This window comes from Primulina eburnea, chromosome 11, assembly GCF_022965805.1.
Source record: "Primulina eburnea isolate SZY01 chromosome 11, ASM2296580v1, whole genome shotgun sequence".
Classification (NCBI taxonomy): Eukaryota; Viridiplantae; Streptophyta; class Magnoliopsida; order Lamiales; family Gesneriaceae; genus Primulina; species Primulina eburnea.
The window spans coordinates 40582037-40606547 of NC_133111.1; the positions used below are offsets into that span (position 1 = coordinate 40582037).

The 24511-nt window shown below is 31.8% G+C and overlaps 3 protein-coding genes and 1 long non-coding RNA gene across 6 annotated transcripts; all 4 read left to right on the plus strand.

Annotated features, from left to right (window-relative positions):
* The first annotated feature begins 50 nt into the window (after positions 1–50).
* Positions 51–5742, plus strand: LOC140806072 (lipid phosphate phosphatase 2-like). The gene is made up of 9 exons (XM_073162531.1): positions 51–385; positions 1469–1546; positions 3390–3611; positions 3715–3802; positions 3917–4026; positions 4130–4220; positions 4343–4531; positions 4930–4989; positions 5412–5742. Exons 1-9 carry the CDS (start codon positions 320–322, stop codon positions 5549–5551), a joined length of 1044 nt encoding a protein of 347 aa, XP_073018632.1. The 5' UTR covers positions 51–319; the 3' UTR covers positions 5552–5742.
* Positions 5743–8290: 2548 nt separating this feature from the next.
* On the plus strand, positions 8291–8686 carry LOC140805626 (uncharacterized). The gene has a single exon (XM_073161885.1). It carries the CDS (start codon positions 8291–8293, stop codon positions 8684–8686), a length of 396 nt encoding a protein of 131 aa, XP_073017986.1.
* Positions 8687–10041: 1355 nt separating this feature from the next.
* On the plus strand, positions 10042–13359 carry LOC140804641 (zinc finger CCCH domain-containing protein 14-like). 2 transcript variants are annotated; one of them, XM_073160716.1, is made up of 3 exons: positions 10042–10836; positions 11176–11413; positions 13243–13359. In XM_073160716.1, exons 1-3 carry the CDS (start codon positions 10180–10182, stop codon positions 13254–13256), a joined length of 909 nt encoding a protein of 302 aa, XP_073016817.1. In that variant the 5' UTR covers positions 10042–10179; the 3' UTR covers positions 13257–13359. The 2 variants fall into 2 exon arrangements, with proteins under 2 accessions (XP_073016817.1, XP_073016816.1); XM_073160715.1 differs by lacking the exon at positions 13243–13359 and having other exon boundaries at positions 10043–10836; positions 11176–11717.
* A 2310-nt stretch (positions 13360–15669) lies between these two features.
* LOC140806073 (uncharacterized) lies at positions 15670–23065 on the plus strand. Of its 2 annotated transcripts, none has more exons than XR_012112441.1 (2): positions 15670–15867; positions 22450–23065. It is a non-coding gene; the product is annotated as an uncharacterized lncRNA (long non-coding RNA). The 2 variants fall into 2 exon arrangements; XR_012112440.1 differs by lacking the exon at positions 15670–15867 and adding an exon at positions 21067–21750.
* Positions 23066–24511: the final 1446 nt, after the last annotated feature.

A 24511-nucleotide genomic window follows, 5' to 3' on the forward strand; every position in this document is an offset into this window, starting at 1 on the left:
TAATTCATCAGCATTTTCAGCACCGCGTGTCTCAAGTCCCTTTCCCAGACTCGACACCTCAGAAAACACTCGCTCTCACACTTCATTTGGCCTCTCTCCGTTTCACCGCGAGTTAACTCAAACAGCCCTCGAGTTGATCGATAATCTTGCCACTGAAACCCTCTTTGTTATTTTACGTAAATTTTTTACAAGGATAAGCCTCGCTGTACACCATGTGGACCCATTTGAATTGGTGCTTGAGGATTTATTTATTTCTTTGTCGATCGGTTGTGTTCTATACGGAGTTTTCTTGTTTGGCTGTAATTTCTTCATCCCGACCATGGATTGGCGTGATTTTAGATCCTTTTTCCGTTTTAGGAATGCCAGAGGTTTTTGTTGGTCCAAGGTTCGTGGGTTCCTTTGATTTCTGTTTGTGCTCCTCCACCGGTATCTTTTGTGCTTCGTGGTTATGTCTTTCTTGAATTTGCTTGCAATGTGTTGCGGCGCATCGTTTTACTTTTGTAATTTATGTGTAATAATTTGGTATTTGCGCGTTGTCTTGGAATTTTTCTGGGATTCTGAGAATGACTGAGAATATACTTGGCATAATTTGTAATCTGTGATAACTTTTAGGTTTGTTAAAATTACCCTCTTCTGTGTGGCAGGAGTTTTCTCACTTTGAAAAATGTGATTTTTCTTTGATTATGCTCCCCTTGTGTATTAATTTTGTATTTAAAGGAAGAATTATTTTGTTCTTGGAGAAGCGGGTATTTGGGTACGAAGGCTTTAATAATCAAGTTAGATACTAAAGTCTATGGCTGCTCCAGCTCAAGGACTTAGATCAATTGTTTGTTCCTTTAATATATCAAACAATTGTTGATTGCTGCCTGATTATTCGTTGAATCTCTGAGTGTCGCAAGTTTAAGAAGAATAATCGAAATGTTTATCAAGGTTATCAACGTTGTTTTTCTTTATTCTTGATGTTTCCAACAATGAATGAATGATCTTGAAATGATGTGGACAGAGAGCCATTCCACCAAACCAGCAAAAAGGAAAGATTTTCTCTATGTTTTTGGAGTAGACGTAGCTTGGAGGTTGCATTTTGAACAGCTCTTATAGCCAAACGACCTTTAGAATAAACTTTGCTGATAGATTTTGTTGTTGTATGAAACAAATTTTTCGAAATTACGAGTGTTTTATTGTTACATAAGCTGTCGTACGGTAACTTGGGCCAGGTATTCATTCTTGTTGGTGCGTCTTAAAGTTTCCTTCATGTTTTGAGTAGTGCATTAAAAGTTACCTTTTTATGCTTTTGAATTGCTATAAGGCAGAGGAATGGCAAGGTTTTCCTTTGAGGTTAACTAAGCTATTTTCTTTTCTTTAAATTACTTCATTTTTGTCCTATCGTTTAATTTAGTTGGATTCGTCTTCCCCAAAGCTTTTAAAAAATCTCTCATGGAATTAATTTTTTCTTTATTTTTGGATTCAGTCGCTGGAAACTTCAGCTGGTGCCGGCGATTGGTTTTCTCCCATCCGCTTTCCGTTGTTAGGATCCAAAAACTCCAAGGTACGAGAGTGACAGAAGTATTGTATAAACTCATTGTTTGTTACTTTCGTATATGAGGGTGATTTTCACACATGATTACTCTGCGCATATTAGTTTGATACTGCTTGATAATGATCATAAAACGGCACGGTAGGATTTACCTGCTTACCGTAACGTTTTAGATTTCGGGGTTGATTTATAAATTACGCATAGAAGGTTAAGTAAGTAAAATAATCAATGACCTGTAAGAGAATTCTGTAGTGGGACGATCACAATTTTTATTTAAAATTATGCTCACTTCACGGGGATGTATGTGATGTACTGCTTTCTAATGCTTTGTTGGCTTAGATATCTCCATTCAGGTGTTGTTTAGCTAATGCTACTTGTTTATTTTTTTGCTTAGTGGCCCTCAACTTGAATTGGAGAAATCGTTCCATTTTTTTAATCTAACTATCTATTTATCCAGATTATGGACTAGTAAAGGACATTGCATTTGCACCTGCTCAATTGCCACAAATAATAATAAAATCAAAAAGCATCTGCAAATGTTTGGATAGCTAACATCTTCTGTCAAAATTCTATTGACTTGTCTATATCTATATAGAAGTTGAGTTTTTGCATCAAATAGTAAGTTCTCGCCAAAATGACAATTCTTAAAAAATAAAATAGTTATCAGAAATTTCGAATAGAAGTACTGTGAAAAAATTTAATTCTATGCCTTTTTTTTATATTTTTTATTAAGACTTCTCGATTTTCTTTAAAAAATTCAAATTTGAATTTAAAAATATTTGAAAATATAAACTTCATTTATTGCATGATACCAGTTCTTTTATCACTTTAAATTTGAATTAATTCCTTTTTATATCAATTCAAACGTAATTTATGAATTTATTCAAATTGAAACTAATATCCACTGAAAAAATAAATTGATTTTAAATTTTTGCATAATTATTTCAATTCATTTAATTTGGATTATGATTTTGTGTTATTTTGATATATTTAGTTGTTAATATAAATTGTATAAATGATTCAGTCGGTTCCTATTTCTTTTTTAAAATTCAAATTTGAATATAATGTCCTTTGGAAATATAAACTACATTTAAATGTTCGCATTATCATTTTATTTAATTTTGATTACGGGTTTGATTTTTGTGTTAATTTTATAAATTAAGTAATCACTACTCTCTAAAATATTAAAAAAATATAAATATGTTACATAATATTAAATTTTATTGGCTTGAATCAACAAGCGTTGTCGTGAATTTTTAGTATATTGAATGTCCGTAAATTGATATTATTATTATCATCATTTTTATGTATATTAATCAAAATTTTATATAAATAATTTTTTATCATGTTATAAAAATTAATTAAAATTTTTTAATCAAAATTTATTAATCTAATAAATGAAAAAAAATTATTTTTTGAAAAATATTTATTTATTATTTAAAATTTTGATAGAAAAATTAATATGTAATTTTTTAGATATCCTTTATGATTTTTTATTAAATACAGTCTCACTCAATTAATATATCAAATGCAATGGTAAATAAGTCAATTTTACGACAAAAGATTGTTATCCTCATCTGAGTATTATCTCAAATAGATAACTTGTATAATATTTTTTGTAATAATATTTAAATTTTAAATAAATTCATTACATAATATCAATAGTTTTAATTAATTATTCAAATACTCATATTTCACTAATTTTAATAATTAATTGCATAAAATGACACTACGTGCTTCACACAGGTGAGATACTAGTTATTATAATTTAATTCAGATCCATAGTTTTTTCATAAATATAAAGTCACCTATTTGCATCCCTCTTTCCTTGAATGCACATATTTGTACTTTGCAGGGTGAAATGAGGGAGGCTCAGCTTGGCGCCCACACTGTCAGGTCTCATGGAGTCATCTTAGCAAGGACACACATGTATGACTGGTTAATGCTTATACTGCTTGGTGTCATTTTGGCCGTTCTGAATATTATCAACCCATACAACCGTTTTGTTGGAAAAGATATGATGTCTGATCTCAAGTATCCCCTGATGAGCAAGACTGTTCCCGAATGGTCTGTGCCGGTATGCAATAAATATTTCTTGATTAGACATTCCCATTAAATTGCTTCTTGACATGAGCAATATCGTAAGTGCCATTATAATGATTTTCGTAAATATTTTCTAGATATATGCAGTTCTGTTACCTATTCTTGTTTTTCTTCTCTTTTATATTCGTCGGAGAGACGTGTATGATCTTCATCATGCTGTACTAGGTATGCGAATCTGCTGTCTCATATCTTGTCTATATTATTATCAGTGTTAATGAGCCAATTAACTTGGAGAATTGATGATCCCAGTACCAAATTTTAGTTTTTTTTTTGGTACAGGGATTCTATTTTCCGTTCTGATAACGGCAGTAATTACTGATGCTATAAAAGATGCAGTTGGTCGCCCCCGGCCCGACTTTTTTTGGCGATGTTTCCCTGATGGAAAGGATGTAGGTGGTGTTAAAACTTGATTCTTACAAGCGTGTCGAAGGTGTTTTAATTTGATCAATGTTCATTTTTTATAGGCTTGATCAGGATTTTGTACATTTTTAGGTTTATGATCAGTGGGGAAATGTTATTTGCCATGGTGATAAAGGAGTCATTAGGGAAGGGCACAAGAGCTTTCCAAGTGGGCATACTTCGTGTAAGCCATAAAAATTGATTGGCGGCATGTTGTCATTTTTTAAGACAAGAAAATTTTACCTTTTACGACTATTCTGATTTTGGAACTTGATTGATGATGCCATCTTTGAATCGTACATGCAGGGTCTTTTGCCGGGCTGGGCTTTTTATCCCTGTATTTATCTGGGAAGATAAAGGTGTTTGATCGTCAAGGGCACATTGCAAAACTCTGCTTAGTTGTGCTACCTCTACTTGCTGCATCTCTTGTTGGCGTTTCTATGGTAGATGATTATTGGCATCATTGGCAGGATGTGTTTGCTGGAGGTTTACTAGGTTTGTTTGTCCAATTTTTACGCATTAAGCAACTGAAAAAGTGAATGATATTCTACATTAAATTTTAGCTCATTGAGTCTAATGGTGATATGGGACCATCTTTTCAAAAGTTAAAGCTTATGGGAGATGGTCCAAACGATAGTTTAATACGCCCCAGCACCTGTTGGTTCTAAGAATATATGCTGAAAATTAACGTCGACGACTTACACGTGCAAGTTGGTCGAACATGCAACAAAAGCTACCTAAACCCAACTTAATAAATATACGAGAACTACCTTCTACGGATCATGAGAATGTGATATTTTCGCTTTGAAACTACTTTTCCAGAAGCTTTAGCTCATGGAAGGTGGTTCTAGCAATTGTTTTATATTTTAACATTGGAATGCTTTTATTTGCAGGTTTTGTAGTGGCCACACTTTGCTATTTGCAGTTCTTCCCACCACCATATCACGTCGATGGTAACTTCTTATTCTTCTTCATCTTCATCGGAGTGCTTCTTCTTCATCTTGAGGACTCCGATTCTACGAAACCATCATCCCATATAAGTCATTCATAAATTGCTAGAATGTTCATAGATATATCAATAATGTGATGCAGTCATCTTGTCTTAGATATGCCATCAAGAAGCAAATCGATCTAAATTCTTAACCACGTTTTGGAAAGTACACGGTTGACTGAAGAGCAGCATTTGGATTGAATTATTATACGATTTAAAAGACATGAGTTGAACACTTGTAATAAATATATTTGTCAAAAATGGTTAATTCTTCGATGTGCGCCCTTCCAAGTAGGCTAAATCATCCCAGTTATCAAATTCCTAAATCGACTCCCATGTTCTGTATATTTTCGATTCACATGCTTGTAATTTGATGAATTGTAGGTTGGAGAACTTATGCATATCTCCAAGTGATGGAAGATTTGCGTACGAACATGCAGACCGCGGAGACTGAGATTGAAATCCTGCCAAGTGAAGGTGCTTCTTGCGTATTAACCGAAGATCTTGAATCCGGAGGGAGATAATTAGCTTTTGACCATAATTTTTTCGACTACTTTCGATGAAAACAAATAGGAATACATGTAAATATGCTTCTTATCAGTCTTATTTTAGATTAAAATTTGATATCTTAAAATTTGATAGCCATCAGAAACGTACTACGCTAAAGAGTTTCGTGTAGCCTTGTAATCATTAGATCATGTGGGTTTTTCATATTGTCATGATCGGTTATTTAGATCATGTGATAAAATATATTGGACAACGTAAAAAAATATATATGATTTCTTGTCACAGAGTAATATAGAATAAACCTATGCATGACATTAGTTTAATATTAAGAATAAGTTTCTTGTGAGACGGTCTTATGAATCTTTATTTTTGAGACGAGTTAACGCTATCAATATTCACAATAAAAAGTAATAATCTTAACATAAAAAGTATTCATTGATGATTTTAATAAGAGATCTGTCGTACAAAATATTATCTGTGATATCGTCTTACACAAATTTTTGCTTTATATTAAAAAATTAAAAGTGTAGACCAAAATGATTTTTTCAATATACGACGCACTACCCTTCTAGAAGTCAATGTCTTGGGCCTTTCGATATCATTAAATAATTTACAGGTCCCTGGAACGAGAAGTTTTCACATTATCCGAAAATGAAATTGCAAAATAAATAAATAATTCAAGACCAACACATTTCCCCAATATTGTGAGCTGGAAATTTTGATCAGAAAATTAAAATATAAGAGTTTGACCAGTCAATTCTAGTTTGAACTTGTTAATTCAAGGATTCAGGGCTCGGATGTAATCCACCTGCCACTAGAAAATATATATAATAATTTTACGCTACAAGTAATTTCTTGGAGTCTCGACAAAAAAAACTACCATTGGTATAGAGTTTTCGTGATTTAACAACTTTTATTTGAGAATCATAGAAGTTTTGTGAAATTTTTGAAAAATGATTTGAAGTGATTCTATTTTGAGATAAATTTGAAATTCATAGTAACAACTCTAAAACTAACTGTTTCAGATTTGAAATTTATTGTAAACTCAAAACATATTGAGTATGTTTCTTGTGAGATGGTCTCACGAATTTTTATCTGTGAGACAAGTCAATCCTACCGATATTCACAATAAAAAGTAATACTGTTAGCATAAAAAGTAGAGTAGGTCTCATGTGAGACCGTCTCACGGATACTAATATGTGAGACAGGTCAACCCTACCCATATTCACAATAAAAAGTAATATTTTTTCATGGATGATCCAAATAAGAGCTTCGTCTCACAAATTCGACCCATGAGACCGTCTCACACAAGTTTTTTCCTAAAAAGTAATATTTTTTTATGGATGACCCAAATAAGATATCCGTCTCACAAAATACGACCCATAAAACCGTCTCACACAAGTTTTTGTCATATCTCATTATTATTTTTATTATAGACTTGAAATCCTTCAAATGCAACTCTCGAATTCAAGATGCAGATCTGGCATGCATGATTTTTTTATAAAAAGTCTAAAATTTTCTTTCTTAATCTTTAAATATTTTATTTTAATTATTATTTTTGTTATTTTAAGTGTATATTCCTCATACTTGGGTCCACTATATAACCCCTTATTTATATGCATCTTCTAGAAACACTTTATTTTTTTAATGTTAAATTTGTTCCTTATTCAAACATTAAATGACAAATGACGTCAGACTATAGAAAATAGGGAAAAGTGGAATGCCCCGTGATTGTCTTGTGAGAAAACGTATTCGACTAGACAGACTATTATGTGTTTTTTTTATATGTCCATTATTGTCTTTAAATATTTATAATAATACATCTTATTCCAAGTACTCCCATTTTTATTTCAAATTGAGTGCCTACGAATAATATGTAAATATATTATGCACTAAAGAATAAAATTTTCAACACTTCATATAATCTTTTTTATTTGAGAAAGATATTTGTTAAAATCCCGTTTCAAACTTAAAATCTCGTTTCAAACTTCAAGATGTATTATAAATCATCGATATGTTCAAGACAATTGAAGGCATTTGTTTCTCTTTTTCCACTTCGCGAGTTTGACTCGAATTAAAATGACGAGCTCGTTCAAATAAAATATTATGAGTCATGGAATAGAAATAAAAAAAGGGAAATACAATAGTCATACGTTCTAGTTTCGTTCAAATTTAATTTAATAATTTTAAGAATAGGTATCTTGTGAGACGGTCTTACGAATCTTTATTTGTGAAACAGATCAACTATATCGATATTTACAATAAAAAGTAATACTCTTAGCATAAAAAGTAATACTATTCATGGATAACCTAAATAAGAGATATGTCTTAAAAGACCGTCTAACACAAGTTTTTTCCTAATTTTAAATATAATTCAAATAATATCAAAATCATCTCGAAAAGCTAGCGAAATGCTTTTAAGTCAGTCGTTAACACGCCTAAACACACAACAATTTAATAATTGAAGCTTTAATTTATTTAATTTTACCATACTCTACTTAGGAAGTTCTAATTTGGTCACCATTTTTGTGCCATTTCGTGGAAATCAAGACAGCAAATTACGCAATTAATTATTATTTACTCATAAAATTCAATTTCCGGCTTTATTGACCAGTTGACTATGGCTCCATTATTCTCCAACCTCCATATAAACCTTGAAAACTTTTCCACAAAAATCTCATCATCTCCAAAAGAAAATAACCCACAACACACACACGAAAAACACACACTTTTCATTCAAACTCATCGAAGGAGGAATGGAAATAATCCCATTCACGAAAAGCATCGGCAGGCAATGGAGAAGAAGAGGATACAGTCGCTTATCCCCGACGAGAAGAAACCTGAAAAAAGCAAGATTTGGTGGGAATCCGAAGCGTTCATGGAAGGTGAGAATCGCGCGTAAACTGCGCCTGGTTCGAGTCGTTTCGCCGTTGAAACTGTGGTACAGGCTCAAGAATGCATACATGAGCATGATGATGAGGCTGGCCGACAGCTCGCATACAGCCAACAGCGGGAACTTGTTCGGCGAGAAGAGAGTCCCTAAAGCTCGTGATCTTAAGACGACTTATTCGAAAAGCGAGTTCGAAAACAGATTGATCCTTGAGATATATAAATCCATGGTGGCTTCTCTTGAGTTGGGCTACAACAAGTAGTTTGACATGTAATTTGAAGGGTTTTTTCATTATAGTCCGGTTTCTTGATTCGTCACAGAGATCTCTTGCTCGATAGAGGCCGAAAATTGGCCACCATAATCGAAGATCATCGTGATTTTTTTTTCATCTGTATTAGTTTGTCAAAACTTGTATCTTCCCTTCTAAATGTGAAATTTATGTATATATATATCATGTTAAAGTCTTGCATATCATTCTTTTTCGAAAAATAATTTTAAAAATAAGACGAGAGCTGGAGAAACCATACCTTTCATTAATATTATTTTGAGTTCAAACCAGTCCATGCAAACTACTGGGCCAGATTACAGCCCAATAATAGGCATGAAATTGGCCTATTCGTAGCACAACAAATTCAATCAAATCGAGGTCTGGTCCAACAAATACAATATATTACATTTAATTTGATTGGATTGGATAATTTTGTTTTATCATACTCCATTTTGCATTATTACATTTACTTCATTAATTACCGATCCATAAAAGTTTATCCAAAATAGAAAAGCTTGGATAATTTTTTTTTTTAAAAAAAGATAATTCATAAATAGGTTCCTCCAAACTTATAGAGTTGGTTAGAGCAGTGTTTAAGAAGCAACAATGGTGGTGATATGATTGAGGAAGGGTTTGCTTAGGCTGGTTGAGAAAACATTTTTCTATCCACCTTACAATCATTATGTTTAGCTATATACCACTTTGTACACCGTGTCTTCAAATTAATTAGCATTCAACTTTATCAATCATCTCACAAATTCGAAAAATAATTTTATTGTAAAGATATGTAAACCTGTTCTCACAAGATATATATAATTAACGTTAATCTAATATGATTTTGTTGAATGATATTAGTTGGATTGAAAGAAGATAATCATTAACATAGAGTTTATGTTATATTTATAGGATAATGATGTCAGGATAAATTGTTTATAATATTTTGTTATTTATTATATAATGTCTAATATGCTAATTTTTATATTTAACTTTTTCTTTATTATTCATAACAATTCATTGAATATCGTAGATTAATCAAAATAATTCAAATTTAAGCAAATGAAATTATAGGTTGTATTAGGATATTTGAGTAGAAATATGAATATCTAATCATCTTCTGTGTATGAAGATGATGATGAATTGAATACCTGATAAAGATAATATAATAAATAAAGATGAAGACGAAGAATATGAAATCATACAAACACTCGGCCATTATTATCTCTAGTTATAAATTAAAACAAAAGAAAATTTCTAAATCAAAACAACCCATGATTAACAAATTTCAACGGCTGTGATTGTTCTGAAATTATGCACCAAGATGGACCAAACACATCTTCCAAAAGGCTTTATATTCTCCCGCCTTTTCAACAAACTCGGCCGTTTCCTCTCCCTCACAAATTTGCGGTTTGGGCAAATTCTCGAGCATGTAGCTGATTTTGGCCAAAATCTGCGTAATTGGAGGTTTTTTGCTGGAAATTTATACTGAAATGCAGAAGGAGAATACCCTGTACGATGATTTCGCAAACTCCGCCGCCGGGAAATCCTCCGCCGCGTTCTCATCGGTTACGGCGCCGATGCATTTCTCTCGGAGCAATCCGTTTCTATCTCCTAGATCGGCGACGTGCCTGAACCTCAATAACTCCTACTCGACGCTATTTCGGAACTACGGTTCCGAGTCTCTCTCCGACGCGGCCTCCTTTGACGGCGCCCTAGACTCTGCCGATCGTCAGGCGCGCAGTTCCAGCGGTATTCTGGAGTTCCAGCAGCTCTACAACCGCTACATACTTTGTATCGGCCAGCTCCAGGATTCGATCGAGGATGTAGACGTACTTCGCCGCGAGAATGACTCTCTCCGCGTCTGCAATGCCGATCTAGGCCGGCGTCTCTTCCTACTCACCTCTCGCGATCGCCTACTCTCTGAGTTCAACTGCCTCAACATCTCCTCTCCCGTTTCCACTTTGCCTGCAGCTAGCATAGCCTCTTCTCGACCTCATATTGAACACAATCGCAACGAGCAGAGGAGTACCGAAAGAGTGTCTCTTCCGAAGAGCATTGCGGTGCGCTCCAGTGGATATCTGAAGATGAATCGCCCTGGTCAAGAGACGTCTCGCCTGAAATCAGTGGGCCATTCCAGTCCTGAATCGGTGAATCTACTCTGCCTCCAATTTGCTTTCGGTTCATTCCACGTGGACTGATTTTTTATTTCATTCGGTTCAATCATCGCCAAATTTGAAAAACTTAAAAGTTAAAACACCTTCGCACACAAAGGGTGGTAACAATTCAATGCTCTATACGCAAATAATTACGTGTTGAGTTATTAAAAATCTTCCTTATTATTTGAGTGAAAATGAATTATTATGCTTTTAGTTTCGATTTTGTTGATACTTGATATTCAATCTCAATTAGTTAGAACTTGGCATGCGATGTGTGCATGTTATCGAAACTGTGGTTTTGGGATTTTGATCACGTGTAATTGGGAGCAGCAACGAGTGTATGTACCGGGGTCCAAAAAAGAAGAGGAAGCGCTAGAATTCGAGGTTTACAACCAAGGGATGTTCAAAACAGAGCTGTGCAACAAATGGCAGGAGACCGGGGCATGTCCCTACAGGGAGAACTGCCAATTCGCTCATGGAATCAAGGAATTACGTCCGGTGATCAGGCATCCACGTTACAAAACTGAGGTCTGCCGCATGGTGCTTACTGGAGACATCTGCCCGTATGGTCACCGCTGCCACTTCCGCCACGCTCTCACCGAGCAGGAGCGGCTCATGGCAGCAGCATCGCCACAATAATTGATGACAGTTCAACGATGAATTCCGGGTTTGTTGTTATGGCAGTTTTCTTGATAATTTTGACACGAAGATTCGAAAGTGCTTAGTTATGGATATTACACACACAATAATAATGAAAGGATATATTGGATATACTGATACCGCTGAGATGTATTGATGTACAACTGTTGCTAACACTCCATATAAATATTTGATACAAGGAAAGTTCAAATTTTGTAGGTCAATATTGGTTGTGTTACTTCATGCATTTCATAGAGACTATTTTGTTCGTTGTATAGCTTGAATTCTTGTGCACATTTTAGAGGAAACATAGTTATTAAAAGCGTGCGCTGGCTGCGTCTAGTCGACAGTCCCAGCCGGGTGCACCCTTTGCGCCTTAGTTATTACCCAAGCACAACACGTGAAACAAGCGCATTTAAAGCGTGCGCCTCAGCTTAGACACGGGGCTCCGAGAGGCGCATAAACGTGCACTTTAAAGAAGTGAATTGATATTTTATAGGTAAATAAAAATTAACTTGAACCCAACCAATTTTGAATCCCAATAAACAAAGTCCAGCTATTTAATGATGTAAAAACCCTATTTTCACTCATTTATGCAAGATTTTTTTTTACAGAAAGTTCAGAAGCTTTCTATTCAAATTTTTACTGTAATATTCTTCCTATGATGATATAAATGAGGAGGATGATGAGAAATCTGATTATTTAGATGATACCGTAATTTTTTATGAAAACTTTTAATCAAATTTCTTCTACACTCATGACTCATCATTGTTTTGGATGATGATGGTGACGGTATGGTTGAGGAAGATGAAAAGGAATTTGAAGTTTTTTTTTAATATACTATAAATTTATGACTTACTAATAAATTTTAAATGATTAAAGTTTTTTTCTTAGTTATGGTTTACATTACATTATTTATTAATGAATTTTTATTTATAATATTTGTTATCTTTTATTGAAAAATATTTAATTTATGTGATATTATAGCATAAATCACTTTATATATATTGAATTGTAAAATTTATGTCCAATACGTTTTATTTCGATAAAACGTTTATTTTGTCTTGCGTCTCAGGCTCCAGGGTACTCTAACGCTTTAGTGGGCTTTGTGTCCTATATAACTGTGGAGGAAACAAGAATGCTATGTGAGTTCAATATTGGGGATATCAAACTTGTACTTTCCTCGTACAAATGCTAAACTCACGATGTTCAAAAAGTTCACACCCTTTGGGTCTCATATGAGTTGAAAGTGGTTCTTCCCTTTTCCAATTGTTGGCAACCACCGGTTGGTGAATGTTACTGGCCAACTTGATTCGGGTGCAACTAGGAAAGCAACGGGGGTACCCATGATCAATTCAGAGGGTTTTGGCACCTGTTTGGAAAAAAAGATTCAAATGTTTGCTCTTCACTACTTAAAACTGTTCGACACAATTTTCTAATTGACGTCATTCTAACCGAGTGATATAAGATTTCATAAAAAAATGAAGGTGTGGATTTTATTGGTGTTTTTGTTCTTAGAAACGTCAATTGTTTCGAGTTAGAATTTGACTAGTGGAAGATAATATGTCAAGTATCCTTGGCCTATGTAGCAAAAGTGAGGCCCATGACCATTATTAATCTTTTTTCAAATCTCAATTATGGAGATATCTAGTCATATTTGATGGAAAATCTATCAATCCAAAATATAAAGGAAAGCTTATAGTAACAAATATTAACTTCTTGATTCACGTACAGAATTTCAGGAATTCTAAATATAAGTCGAGAGACGATAGAAAAACTTTCAAGAATTTCTGGATGTACTTTAGGAGCATGTGAAACAAATATCTACAATGGCTACGAGTCCATAAAAATTCATATATTTAAAACCAAATTGGCGGACAAAACAAAACACGCAACAGTGAGTGTATTTTGCCCAAACTCAACCAAGCGATGAGAGCCAACCAAACAAGATTTGTAGGTCCACTTCTCAAAATTGTGCCGAACAAGGAGACTAGAATTCGTTCTAGTTATTGTGTTTCCAAAAAATATCCAAAAAGTTTCTAAATATATATCGAGAAGTTGAGATTTTAGCAAATCATAGTGGATAATCCGACATATATCAAGAAGCTGGTAACCTAAAAATCGGATATAACCTAGTTTGTATTGATAAAATATAGCTGATCATCGTAGCAAGGAAGGGTAAGAATGGCTTTGGCAAGTTGCTCTTGTGATCGAAATACAAAAAATCTAAAAAATGTGATGTTCTTCTTCAGTTAGGAAACAAAATTGACTTTCACAAGAATTTTATATATGGATGATATGAACAATTGGTGAGTTATAAAAGGGTGAGTAACGGAAATTGACTCGACCAACGGTGGTCGATATGAACAGTTTAGAATACTATGAAAATTTCTTAACATATACAGAAACAACTTTTTCATTTAGGAAAGAAATCAATAAATTGATAATAGAGTGTAGGAATATTTATGCCTCGGCTGGATTTCAAACAAGATATAACGCAACGATTTTTTTTTACGTATGAACGGAAAAAATTAATATTTCTAAAGGTTAATTGATACATAATTCATTGAGATTTAATCTCATAGAGATGAGATCAAATTATTAGTTCACCCACATCAGTCAGAAAAACAGTTTTCTCGTATTAGGGCAAATTAGTGGTTGTTATCCACTGTATTACCCTAGGGCAGAAAAAAATTCGAAATATAGTCTCATCACTCGACTCCAAATTCTCCGATGCTAAAAAACATGTCTTATCTCAAATTTTTAGAAATACATTATTGGACTGTTGTTTTTATGGAACATAGCAATTTTTGTCCAGTATATTTGTCTCCTTGTGATATAGCTTCTCGTTGTCAAATTTTTAATCTTCATATGCAATTTTGGTCTATTTTCCGAGATGAAATTGAAGTTAATGAGACACTCACTCGTACAGTGTCACATCAGTACTTCCAATAAAAATAAACTAAAAATTAAAAGATATATATCTAAATTTAAAATTTGAGAATATAATGAATACCAGAATTGTAAATAAGCAAATATACATGACGAAAAACATTGTTTTGATGGGAGCTATATATTTGTTTATACCTATTGGCTATTGAAACGAATGATATATACGACCCTTCTTCTTTAAATGAGGGTGAGATAGCTAGATGTCAACAATCCCCCACCCCATATATAGAAAGAATGTCTGAATAGATTGTATGGTATACAAGAACAATCTTGATTATTGGAAGATGATACATGAATGGAACTAGCTAGTGGGAAAAAAAAAGGTGACGACAAGTAGAAAATATTAGACCCCACCTCACATGAAATCATGTGCCAAAAAAAATGAGTAATTTAAATGTAAGGTAACGTGTCCCGACATCAATTATATGGGAAGAAAATTAAACCCTAACGTCCTTGCACTATTAAACATGACAGAACAAGACTTGTCGTACCATCATCGTGTGGTGTGTTTCGGATAATGCACCCAAAGAAAGACCAAATTGATGAGATGATAAGCCATTTGTGATGAGGGATTCTTACCGTAGGACCACCTCTTGAATCTGATCCATTGATCAAATATCTTTAATTCGTTTTTTTTTCCTATTATTTGTTTGGTAAAAACTTATGTGAGACGGTCTCACATGTCGTATTTATGATACGAATCTCTTATTTGGGTCATCTATGAAAAAAATATTATTTTTATGCTAAAAATATTACTTTTTTATTGTGAATTTGGGTATGACCTGTCTCACATATTATTATTTCGTGAGACGGTCTCACATGAGACTCACTCTATTTGTTTTTGTTTTTTGTTAACGAAAATTATCTCTAATAGACTAGTCATGTGTGATTATTAACAAAAACTTGTGTGAGACGGTCTCACAGGTCATATTTTGTGAGATAGATATTTTATTTGGATCATCCATTAAAAATATTACTTTTTATGTTAAGAATATTACTTTTTATTGTGAGTATCGGTAGGGTTGACCCGTCTACAGATAAAGATTCGTGAGATCATCTCACAATAAACTTACTCACTATTATTATTATTTTTATATATTGAAAAACATATGAGTAGAAAAAGTATGAATAAATTAAATTAAAATCCCTCTGTACATGATTGACTTAAAACTCAGCCCCTACATTATATATTTTGTGATTTGTTACCTGACCACAAGCCACGTATAATTTTAACATATTGCAAAACTAAAATTTTTTTTACCCTTTTATTATTAAACTACATTTATTAAATTAAAATTATCTCCAAAAAAATCCACCTTCTTCTCCCTCAACCAAATCCATTATCCATTCGCCCCTCCCCCAAACAAATTCATCGGCCGATTGCATTCCATTTGGGCTCAAAAAGAACAATTGAAGGTCAAGTTCGACAGTGTAAGTCGATTGTCATCTTCGATTTTCAGTAATTTCGAAAACCACCATTTAAAAATCCAATAAATTAACGATTTTGCTTAAGAAAAATTTCAAATCTGAAGGTTATATTTCCAATTTATGCTTTAAGTTTGACTACGTTGTTCACGTACCATCCTTTTATGCGTTTGATTATTTGTTTTATGTGTTTTGATTATTGGCAAAAGCTTGTGTGAGACGGTCTCACGAGTCGTATTTGTGAGACAAATCTCTTATTTGGGTCATTCATGAAAAAATATTATTTTTTATGCTAAAATTATTATTTTTTAATGTGAATATGAGTAGGGTTGATCCGTCTTACAGATTAGAATCCGTGAGACGGTCTCACATGATACCCACTCTTGATTATTTGGCATGCCTTTTTTCTAATTTTGTATAATTGTTTAAGACTTTCCTTTTCTCAAGTTTTTGTATTTTCTTGGTTGTGATAATTGATTTTGTATGTGAAGAGGGTACGTTATTTGATCTAGTGCGTCTAATATATATTCAGTGGAGTCTCAGCATGTAGATGTAGTAAAGGTTGGATCTTTTTGGATTTTTATGTTTTTTTTTTAATGAAGAAGGCATCTTGATTTAGTATCTCTGTTTTTTTTTTTTTTATCAATTATTGTGTTCTTTTAATAAGCAATGACATTTGTTATGTTTTTTAGGGGTGTCAAAATGCGACACGACCCGTCAACCCGATATGACCCAACACGAAAAAAATCAGGTTCGGATTGGGTGGATTCGGGTTAGTGACATGTTAGGCGGGTTTCGGGTTGGGTCGCGGGTTGACCCGCGAACTTTTTTTTTGAAAATATTACCTATATTTTTATATATGATATGTTTGAACAAAATTTATTGTATATTTATATGATAAATTTTCATCATTTAATATTTATTTTGCATATTTTTATTTTTTTAACAATTTTTTATTTGATTTAATAAATATACTTTTAATTTTCTACGATTAAACTTTCAAATTTAAATAGAAAATTTTGTTATTATGTGTTTAAATTAAAATATTATTATTTTTTATTTTTTTGAATTTTTTTCATTAATTTTTTTAAAAAAAATTATTAAAATTCGGGTTAGTCGGGTTAGACGGGTTGAGTCGGGTTATACGTGTTCGTGTTCGGGTTGGGGGTTTTCGGGTTGCTTCGGGTTCGGGTTATAAAAAATAAAAAAAATTCGCGGGTTGACCGAAACCCGATCCAACCCACCCGATTGACACCCCTGTGTTTTTTTGAGTGGATTTTGTTGGTATAGTTCGTCGAATAAAAATATGATACCTAAATTAATACAAAATATACCTAATTCGGGACCATAAATGCCTATTTTTGATACTACAATATTCAAATTTGATTATTTGGGGATGTAAAAAAATATAGTTTGAAATTAATATTGATTGATTTTTTATGATTTACTTTGTGACTAAATTGATATAAAAGTGCCTAATTTCAAACCACATATACCTTCTTTGACCATATAATACATAAATTCGATTATTTGATGATGTAAAAAAAATATGGTTTGAAGTTAATATTTAGTGGCTTTTGATGGTACAATTCGTGAAGCATAAATATTATAAAAGTACCTAAATCGAGACTACATATACCTGTTTTTTAACCTTAAAATACTCATATTCGATTATTTTGGGATGCCAAAAAATATAGTTTGAAGTCAATATTGAGTTGCTTTTAATGATGCAATTCGTGAAGTAAAAATACGATACTTAAATTGGTACAAAATGTACTTAATTCGATACCGCATATATGTGTTTTTAACCGTACAGTACTAAAATTCGATTATTTGAGGATGTCAAAAAATATAATTTGAAATTAGTATTGAGTGGCTTTTGATGGTGCAATTTGTGAAGTAAAAATATGATACCCAAACTGGTATAAAAAATACATAATTCGATACCAAATATTCTTGTTTTTGACACTACAATATTCAAATTCTAGACCGCATGTATTTATTCATATTCATTAAAGTAATAAAGAGACGTCTAATTTGATATTATACTTATTATTATTCATCTATAATACTTATTGGTATCATTCGCTATTCTTCTCAATATATTTCGACTATACTAATGAGTATAATACTCATTAGTTTTCATTCACAATACTTATACATATATAAATATATATATATATACATATACATATATATATATATATATATATATATATATATATATATATATTAAAGTAATAAGAGAGTATCTAATTTGATATCATTTTTATTAGTAATCATGCATAATACTTATTGGTAATCATTCGTTATTCATTTCAATAATTTTCGAGTATATTTATGAGTATTCATTTATAATATTCATTAGTTTTCATTCACATTACTTATTGATATTCATTAAAATAAAAGGTGGATGTCTAATTTGATATCATATTTATTAGATTAATCTATAATACTTATCGATAATCATTTGTTATTCTTTTCAACAATTTTCGATATACTTATGAGTTCTCATTTATAATACTATTTAGTTTTCATTCACAATATTATTCACATTCATTAAAGTAATAAGGGAATGTCTAATTTGATATCATACTTATTATTATTCATCCATATTATTTATTGGTAATCATATTTGTTATTCTTATCAATAAGTTTTGGTTATACTTATGAGTTTTCATTTATAATATTCATTAGTTTTCATTCACAATACTTGTTGATATTGTCCCTTAAAAACTTAAATTCGATTAATCTGGGGTTGTCAGAAAATATATTTTGAAGGTAATAACTTTTGTTAGTGTCATTCGTAAAGTAGAAAAATGATATCAAAATTGATGCAAAATTTACGTGATTTGATTACACATATACTTGATTGTGTCCTTTAAAAACTCAAATTCGATTATATAGGGATGCCAAAAAAATTATAGTTCGAAGTTAATAGCTTTTGTTGATGTCATTATCAAATGTCACTCAATATTATCCGTTGATTCGAATTAGGAACTATTAGCATTAATTTATGTATCATATTTTTACTTTACAGATGTCATTATCAAATATCACTCAGTATTAAATTCAAACTATATATTTTGACATCCCCAAATAATAGGATATGAATATTTATAAAGTAAAAAATTAGCTATTTGTATATTCGAATTATGTATTCTTTGTACCAATTTAGGTATCATATTTTTACTTCACAAATGACACCATAAAAAACAACTCATTAGCTTCAAACTATATTTTCTGACATCGTCAAATAATCAAATTTGTGTATTTAAATGCTAAAATCAAGTATTTTTGAATTCGAATGAGGTACTGTATGTATTAAATTGTGTCACATTTTTATTTCAAGAATATCATCATCAAAGGCCACTCAATATCGACTTCAAACAATATATTTTGACATCCTCAAATAATTGAATAAGAGTATTTAAGAGGTAGAATCAAGTATTTGTAAACTCGAATTAACTATTCTTTGTACCAATTTAGTTATCACATTTTCACTTCATAAATGACACAATCAAAAGCCACTCAATATTAACTTCAAACTATATTTTTGACATCCCAAATTAATCATATTTTATTCTTGATGTAAAATCAAATATTTGTGGAATTGAATTAGGTAATATTTGTTCCAATTTAGGTATCACATTTTTACTTCACGAATCTCATCATCAAAAGCTACTCAATATTAACTTCAATATATATTTTTTAACATCCTCAAATAATCTGATTTGAGTCTTTAAAGGGTAAAATCAAGTATCTGTGTACTCGAATTATGTATTATTTGTATTAATTTATGTACCACATTTTTATTTCTCAACATAAACACTTAATCCAAGAATCAATAGAATTACTTAAAATGCACACTTCAAGCTTGTTGCCTCATTTAAACAAACTGCTTCATCGAAAGTAAACCAACATTATAATACAAATCAATAGAATACACGAGCAATCGGCTAAATTTTCGTTTAATGACAATTAAACTTCCACTATAAATTCTAACTCATATTTTAAATATAATTAATTAACAAATATACACAATCAAACTTAAAATATAATAGTTTCCTGATAACTCATTGAAGGATGAATCAAGATGAACAAGATTTGAAAGATTGCCAATGAGACCGTGATTTATCCAGAAAATCGATTTTCTTGAAGAGCCAAGTTTCTCAAATTCAAAAGATGGGAACATGAACAAAAATATCATTTGCGGCTACTATCTCAAGACTTGCAACGAGAGAAGTCATCAAAAAATTGCGAAGAACTTAAATCAACTGAAAAAAAAAAAACATAAAAGTCAATATCCAGATTTGCTTTATCACAACTATAACAAATATTCATCAAAAACTTGAAAGACACGACACTTGAACAATATTGTTAAGCTTGAAACATAAATTCAAAATAATCACACACGTAAAAGACATGATTAGTGAAAAATATACTCAAACTAGAAGTATATATATAAAATAAAAATTTCATATTTCAACAATTTCATGTCCGTCTAACTATATTTGATTTTTATGTTGTTGCTTTCGAAATGAAGGCAACTATATATTTTACACTACTGAGTTTGACCTTGAATTGTATTTTTTGATGCCAAAAATAATACGATGTATGAGTCGATAGACGGGTTTGGGGAAAAGGTCGATAGAATTGCTTTAACGGGGCATACGATTTTTTGAGAGTATGTAAATAATAAAAATAAAATGGTAAAAATGTAAAGTTAACTCGATAGGTGATTTTTCTCAAATTTCCCAGAAAGTATGGACGGTGGGGCCTTCTGATGAATTTCACCTTTGTCTGTCCCTACTTCAAATTGTGCATGTCTAACTATTTCTAGGTATCTATCTCAGTCATCCGGGTCAAAAAAGTCGAGCCAAATTTAGTGCTGCTTCCAAAGAATTTTCCTTCCTTGGTTTTTTTCCTTTTTCTGCAAAATATTTATTGCAGTTACATCTATCAATTTTTCTTTCGAAATCAACTATCCTAGTCATTTGACATACATGCAATACAAATATTTTCATTTTGAAATCATCCACAAATCAAAATTCTCCCTTACAAAAGCTAAATTTAATCTGGACTGCGTACGAAAATCAAAAATTTTAATCGACAAAGGATCTTTTTTCCCCTCCATGGTAATAAACTTCCACAAGTTTTTATTATTTTTCTGGAACAAATTTTCAGAGGAAAACAAGGGTTAAATGGTCTAAGAAAACAAACCATGGATATCAAAAACTTGTGGATCATGTCGAGTAATATCAAAATCCATCGCCCCAACTATCTCATTAAATTTGAAAACATTCTTCAAATTAATGAGTGATAATTAAATAGAGACATATATATTTGGCCACAAAATCACGAAGCATGTTAGTAGCTAGTAGAGTGACCTTTCCATTTAGATATGAAACGTTAAATTTCTAATTGATTTGAGCCGTTCCATTCTTGAGACCTAAGTCATGCCATGCAATAATCCGCAACTCAACTGAAATCGATTAGGGTAGATGGATTTTACGTTTAAACTCCGAGTTACTTTGTTTCGACATACCGATATATAAAAATGTATATTTTCAAGTCTCTCAGAGAATGGCCTACACAACTACAAGTGGTTAATTTCATGTCTTCAAAGAAAAAATAAATCAGCAAGAATATAATGAAGCAAAAGCCTCAACCACTTTCCATCTATCATTGAGCAGAATTTATTGACTACATATCCATCTCATCCAATCATGCTCTTTGATTTCCAGCCGTATAGGATAAGACAACGAACAAATAATATTTAATCCTAAGACCCGAAATCAGGGAATATGTAGTCAAATTGCGTTCTATGATAAGCTTCCAGCTGCGCAGAAAAAGTGATGCTTTCCGGCAAAAAAATATATTAGAAAGGTTCTTATTCTCAATTCTACAGCCCCAAATTTATTTTAATTCTTTCTTGCATGCATATATATGTAAATTATTCATATTATATTATAATATTTATGGATCGTACCCACAAATCTGATGCTCTTAAAGGCTGGATCTTTCTCAGTTAATTTCTTGGTTGACAAAGTCTGTTTATGCTGAATTTAATAATGCTAATAAAAGCCAAATGCAGGGGTTTAATTCTTTACTCAATTAAAAGAAGTAAGCATTTTCTCTATAAATACTTGTTTCTGGGGTTTCCTCCAAATCATACACACATACCATATATGGTTACCATTCAATTCTGCTCTCTATAAAATTTAATTCTTTCCTCATTTCAACATCATCCACTGCGCTTATTCCGGCCTAAGATTTCTTGTTAATTTTCTTTTAGGGGTGATTTTTATATGGAGAATTAGTGCTGATTTGTGTATGTTGAAGTGGTGGCGGTGAGAGTGTTGCTGACAGAAGATAGAGAGCACCGATGACGAATTTGCGAGGCAGCTGCATCTTTTTCCTTTGTGCTCTCTAGTCTTCTGTCATCACCCTCGATGCCCCTTTTATGTTTCCAAATAAAACTTATAATTACCACTGTTTTTGCACAATAATATATTAATATCATACATACTCAAACTCTCTTCATTTCCTGTGTTCTTTAGCCTTCAAAAGCACCTGTGATTTCAGGTTCTGGGCTAAGTGTGGAAGCGAGTACACTTCGAAGAAATGAGGATACGCCTGCGGATTTCTGCCTTAAAACAAGGTTATGTGGCGAAGTAAGCTCGATGAACTGAAGTAATTCTGATTAATATAGGTAATATTTCCATCTCACTGTTAATTCCTATATATGTTTGATATACAAATTCCTTGAGTACTTATAAGTGAGCGCCATTTGATTCTGTCATTTAACTCTTCAATACTGGAATTCTTGTGACAATCATTTTTTTTATTTTAAAATTTTGAATGAATTTAAATAGTAACTTCAAAATCATGTTCTGGATTATTTGGCTTGAGATAACATGCAGTTGGTAAGGAAAGCAAATTCTAGTATCTTAATGTTTTTTTTGTAAAAAAAAAGGATTTTTGCTTATAATTTTTTTAAAAAATATTTATCTGTATATTTTGTAAAAATATGGTATTGCAATATGGTGATGATTTAATTTGGATTCACTCTTTACTAAGAGATGTGTTTAATCTGTTTTAAGTTGTTTAGGGTAAACAACATCTTTTATCAGTTGAAACATACAAAAGCCATCCAACCTCCTATCTTAAATTAAAGGTATATTACAACCCTTGTTTTTTTTTTTTTTTTAAATGAGGCAGATTTGGCTCATTTGTACGAGATTTCACATCGAGTTTTAAAATCATAGGATTTTACAAATCAATATTTTCATATAAAGGGTTAACTAGTGTTTTTTCATTGTTGTTTAATATTGTTTGCCCTAATTTCAATAAATGAATAATCTTTTACTCTTATTGGATCCTGTTTGGAGATGTTTATGTTATATTTCCATTTTCTTATAGTATATTTTAGGATAAATATTACATTTGAAGAAGCTGCTTATACACATATAACTTGGTATGATACTATGATTTATCGACTCTCAGCTTCGGAGCCTACTTTTCTGTTGTTTAATTATGTACGAATATTAATATTAATGTAGAAACATGAATATTTACAATCAATATTTTACCTTATATTTTATTTTGTGTCATGTTCCATGCTTATAGATCACTGACAAATCTTACACAAATAACATACTTAAAAATTATGGTGATTTATCTAAATACATACCAAGCAATGGTATTATATATAGATGTTGTAGAGGCATCCACTCTATATATTTTCCACAATGTGTATCAGCTCCAGCTACCAAATATGCTAAATTAGTGGGATTTTTTTTACTTCGTATCAGCTACATTTTATAAATCAGTTATTATGACTTCTTACAAAGATAATTAACAGAAAAATATAGAATTATGTGATCTACCTGGGTCAGATGAACTCAATCTGGGATGGAGTACTTGTCTTCTCAGATATTCTTTGTCTTGCTTCCGTTGCCTACAGAATTCAACTAGCTAGTATGGATGGATTTACTTTCGAAATTAATGTTAAATTCAATATAATTTGTATTTAAACCATTTACACTCACAGTGAATGCTATCTAATTTTCAAATTTCAAATTCCACTGTTCTCATGGTCCTAAAAATCTCTGAGACCGACACAAATGATATGCCAACTAAAAAAACATTAAATCTTAGGACGCTGAATTTGCTCCACGGAGCGTATTTAATCTGGTCTAGATAAGATTTATTTGATGCTAAACCTTAAATATAAAATGCATATAGTCTCTTTTGAGGTAATGCTATAAGAGTAACACGAATCATATTCACATAATCTGTTAAAATTGAAACTTGCACCTAATTCAACCCCAAAAACTAGTTTGAGAGGGAAGGATTGTCAAAGTCCATATATACACCCAGATATTTTATCCAACATGCTGACTATCTCAAATGACCACCACTCCAAACTGTCACAATCATTAGCATTCAAAAATCAAATAATCTGAAAACTAAGCACATTTAAAATTATAATTGTTGTGAAAAAAGAGATTTTACAATTTTGGAACAAACATTTCCATCCCATACATCTACAAAGTGAGAGGTATGAAGTCGGGTGCTAATTGGTTCATTTCTAGCATTTTTGAAGTTTTCTTTGTTTTTCTTTTCTTTTTTTGGAAAAATTACC

Bases quoted from the DNA above. Each gene is read 5' to 3' on its own strand.
- LOC140805626 (XM_073161885.1), top strand. From the start codon at position 8,291: ATGGAAATAATCCCATTCACGAAAAGCATCGGCAGGCAATGGAGAAGA.
- LOC140806072 (XM_073162531.1), top strand. From the start codon at position 320: ATGGATTGGCGTGATTTTAGATCCTTTTTCCGTTTTAGGAATGCCAGA. The intron at 3,803-3,916 runs GTATGCGAATCT...TTTTTGGTACAG, and splicing joins TCTTCATCATGCTGTACTAG to GGATTCTATTTTCCGTTCTG. The intron at 4,027-4,129 runs GTAGGTGGTGTT...GTACATTTTTAG, and splicing joins GTTTCCCTGATGGAAAGGAT to GTTTATGATCAGTGGGGAAA.
- LOC140804641 (XM_073160715.1), top strand. From the start codon at position 10,180: ATGCAGAAGGAGAATACCCTGTACGATGATTTCGCAAACTCCGCCGCC. The intron at 10,837-11,175 runs GTGAATCTACTC...AATTGGGAGCAG, and splicing joins GCCATTCCAGTCCTGAATCG to CAACGAGTGTATGTACCGGG.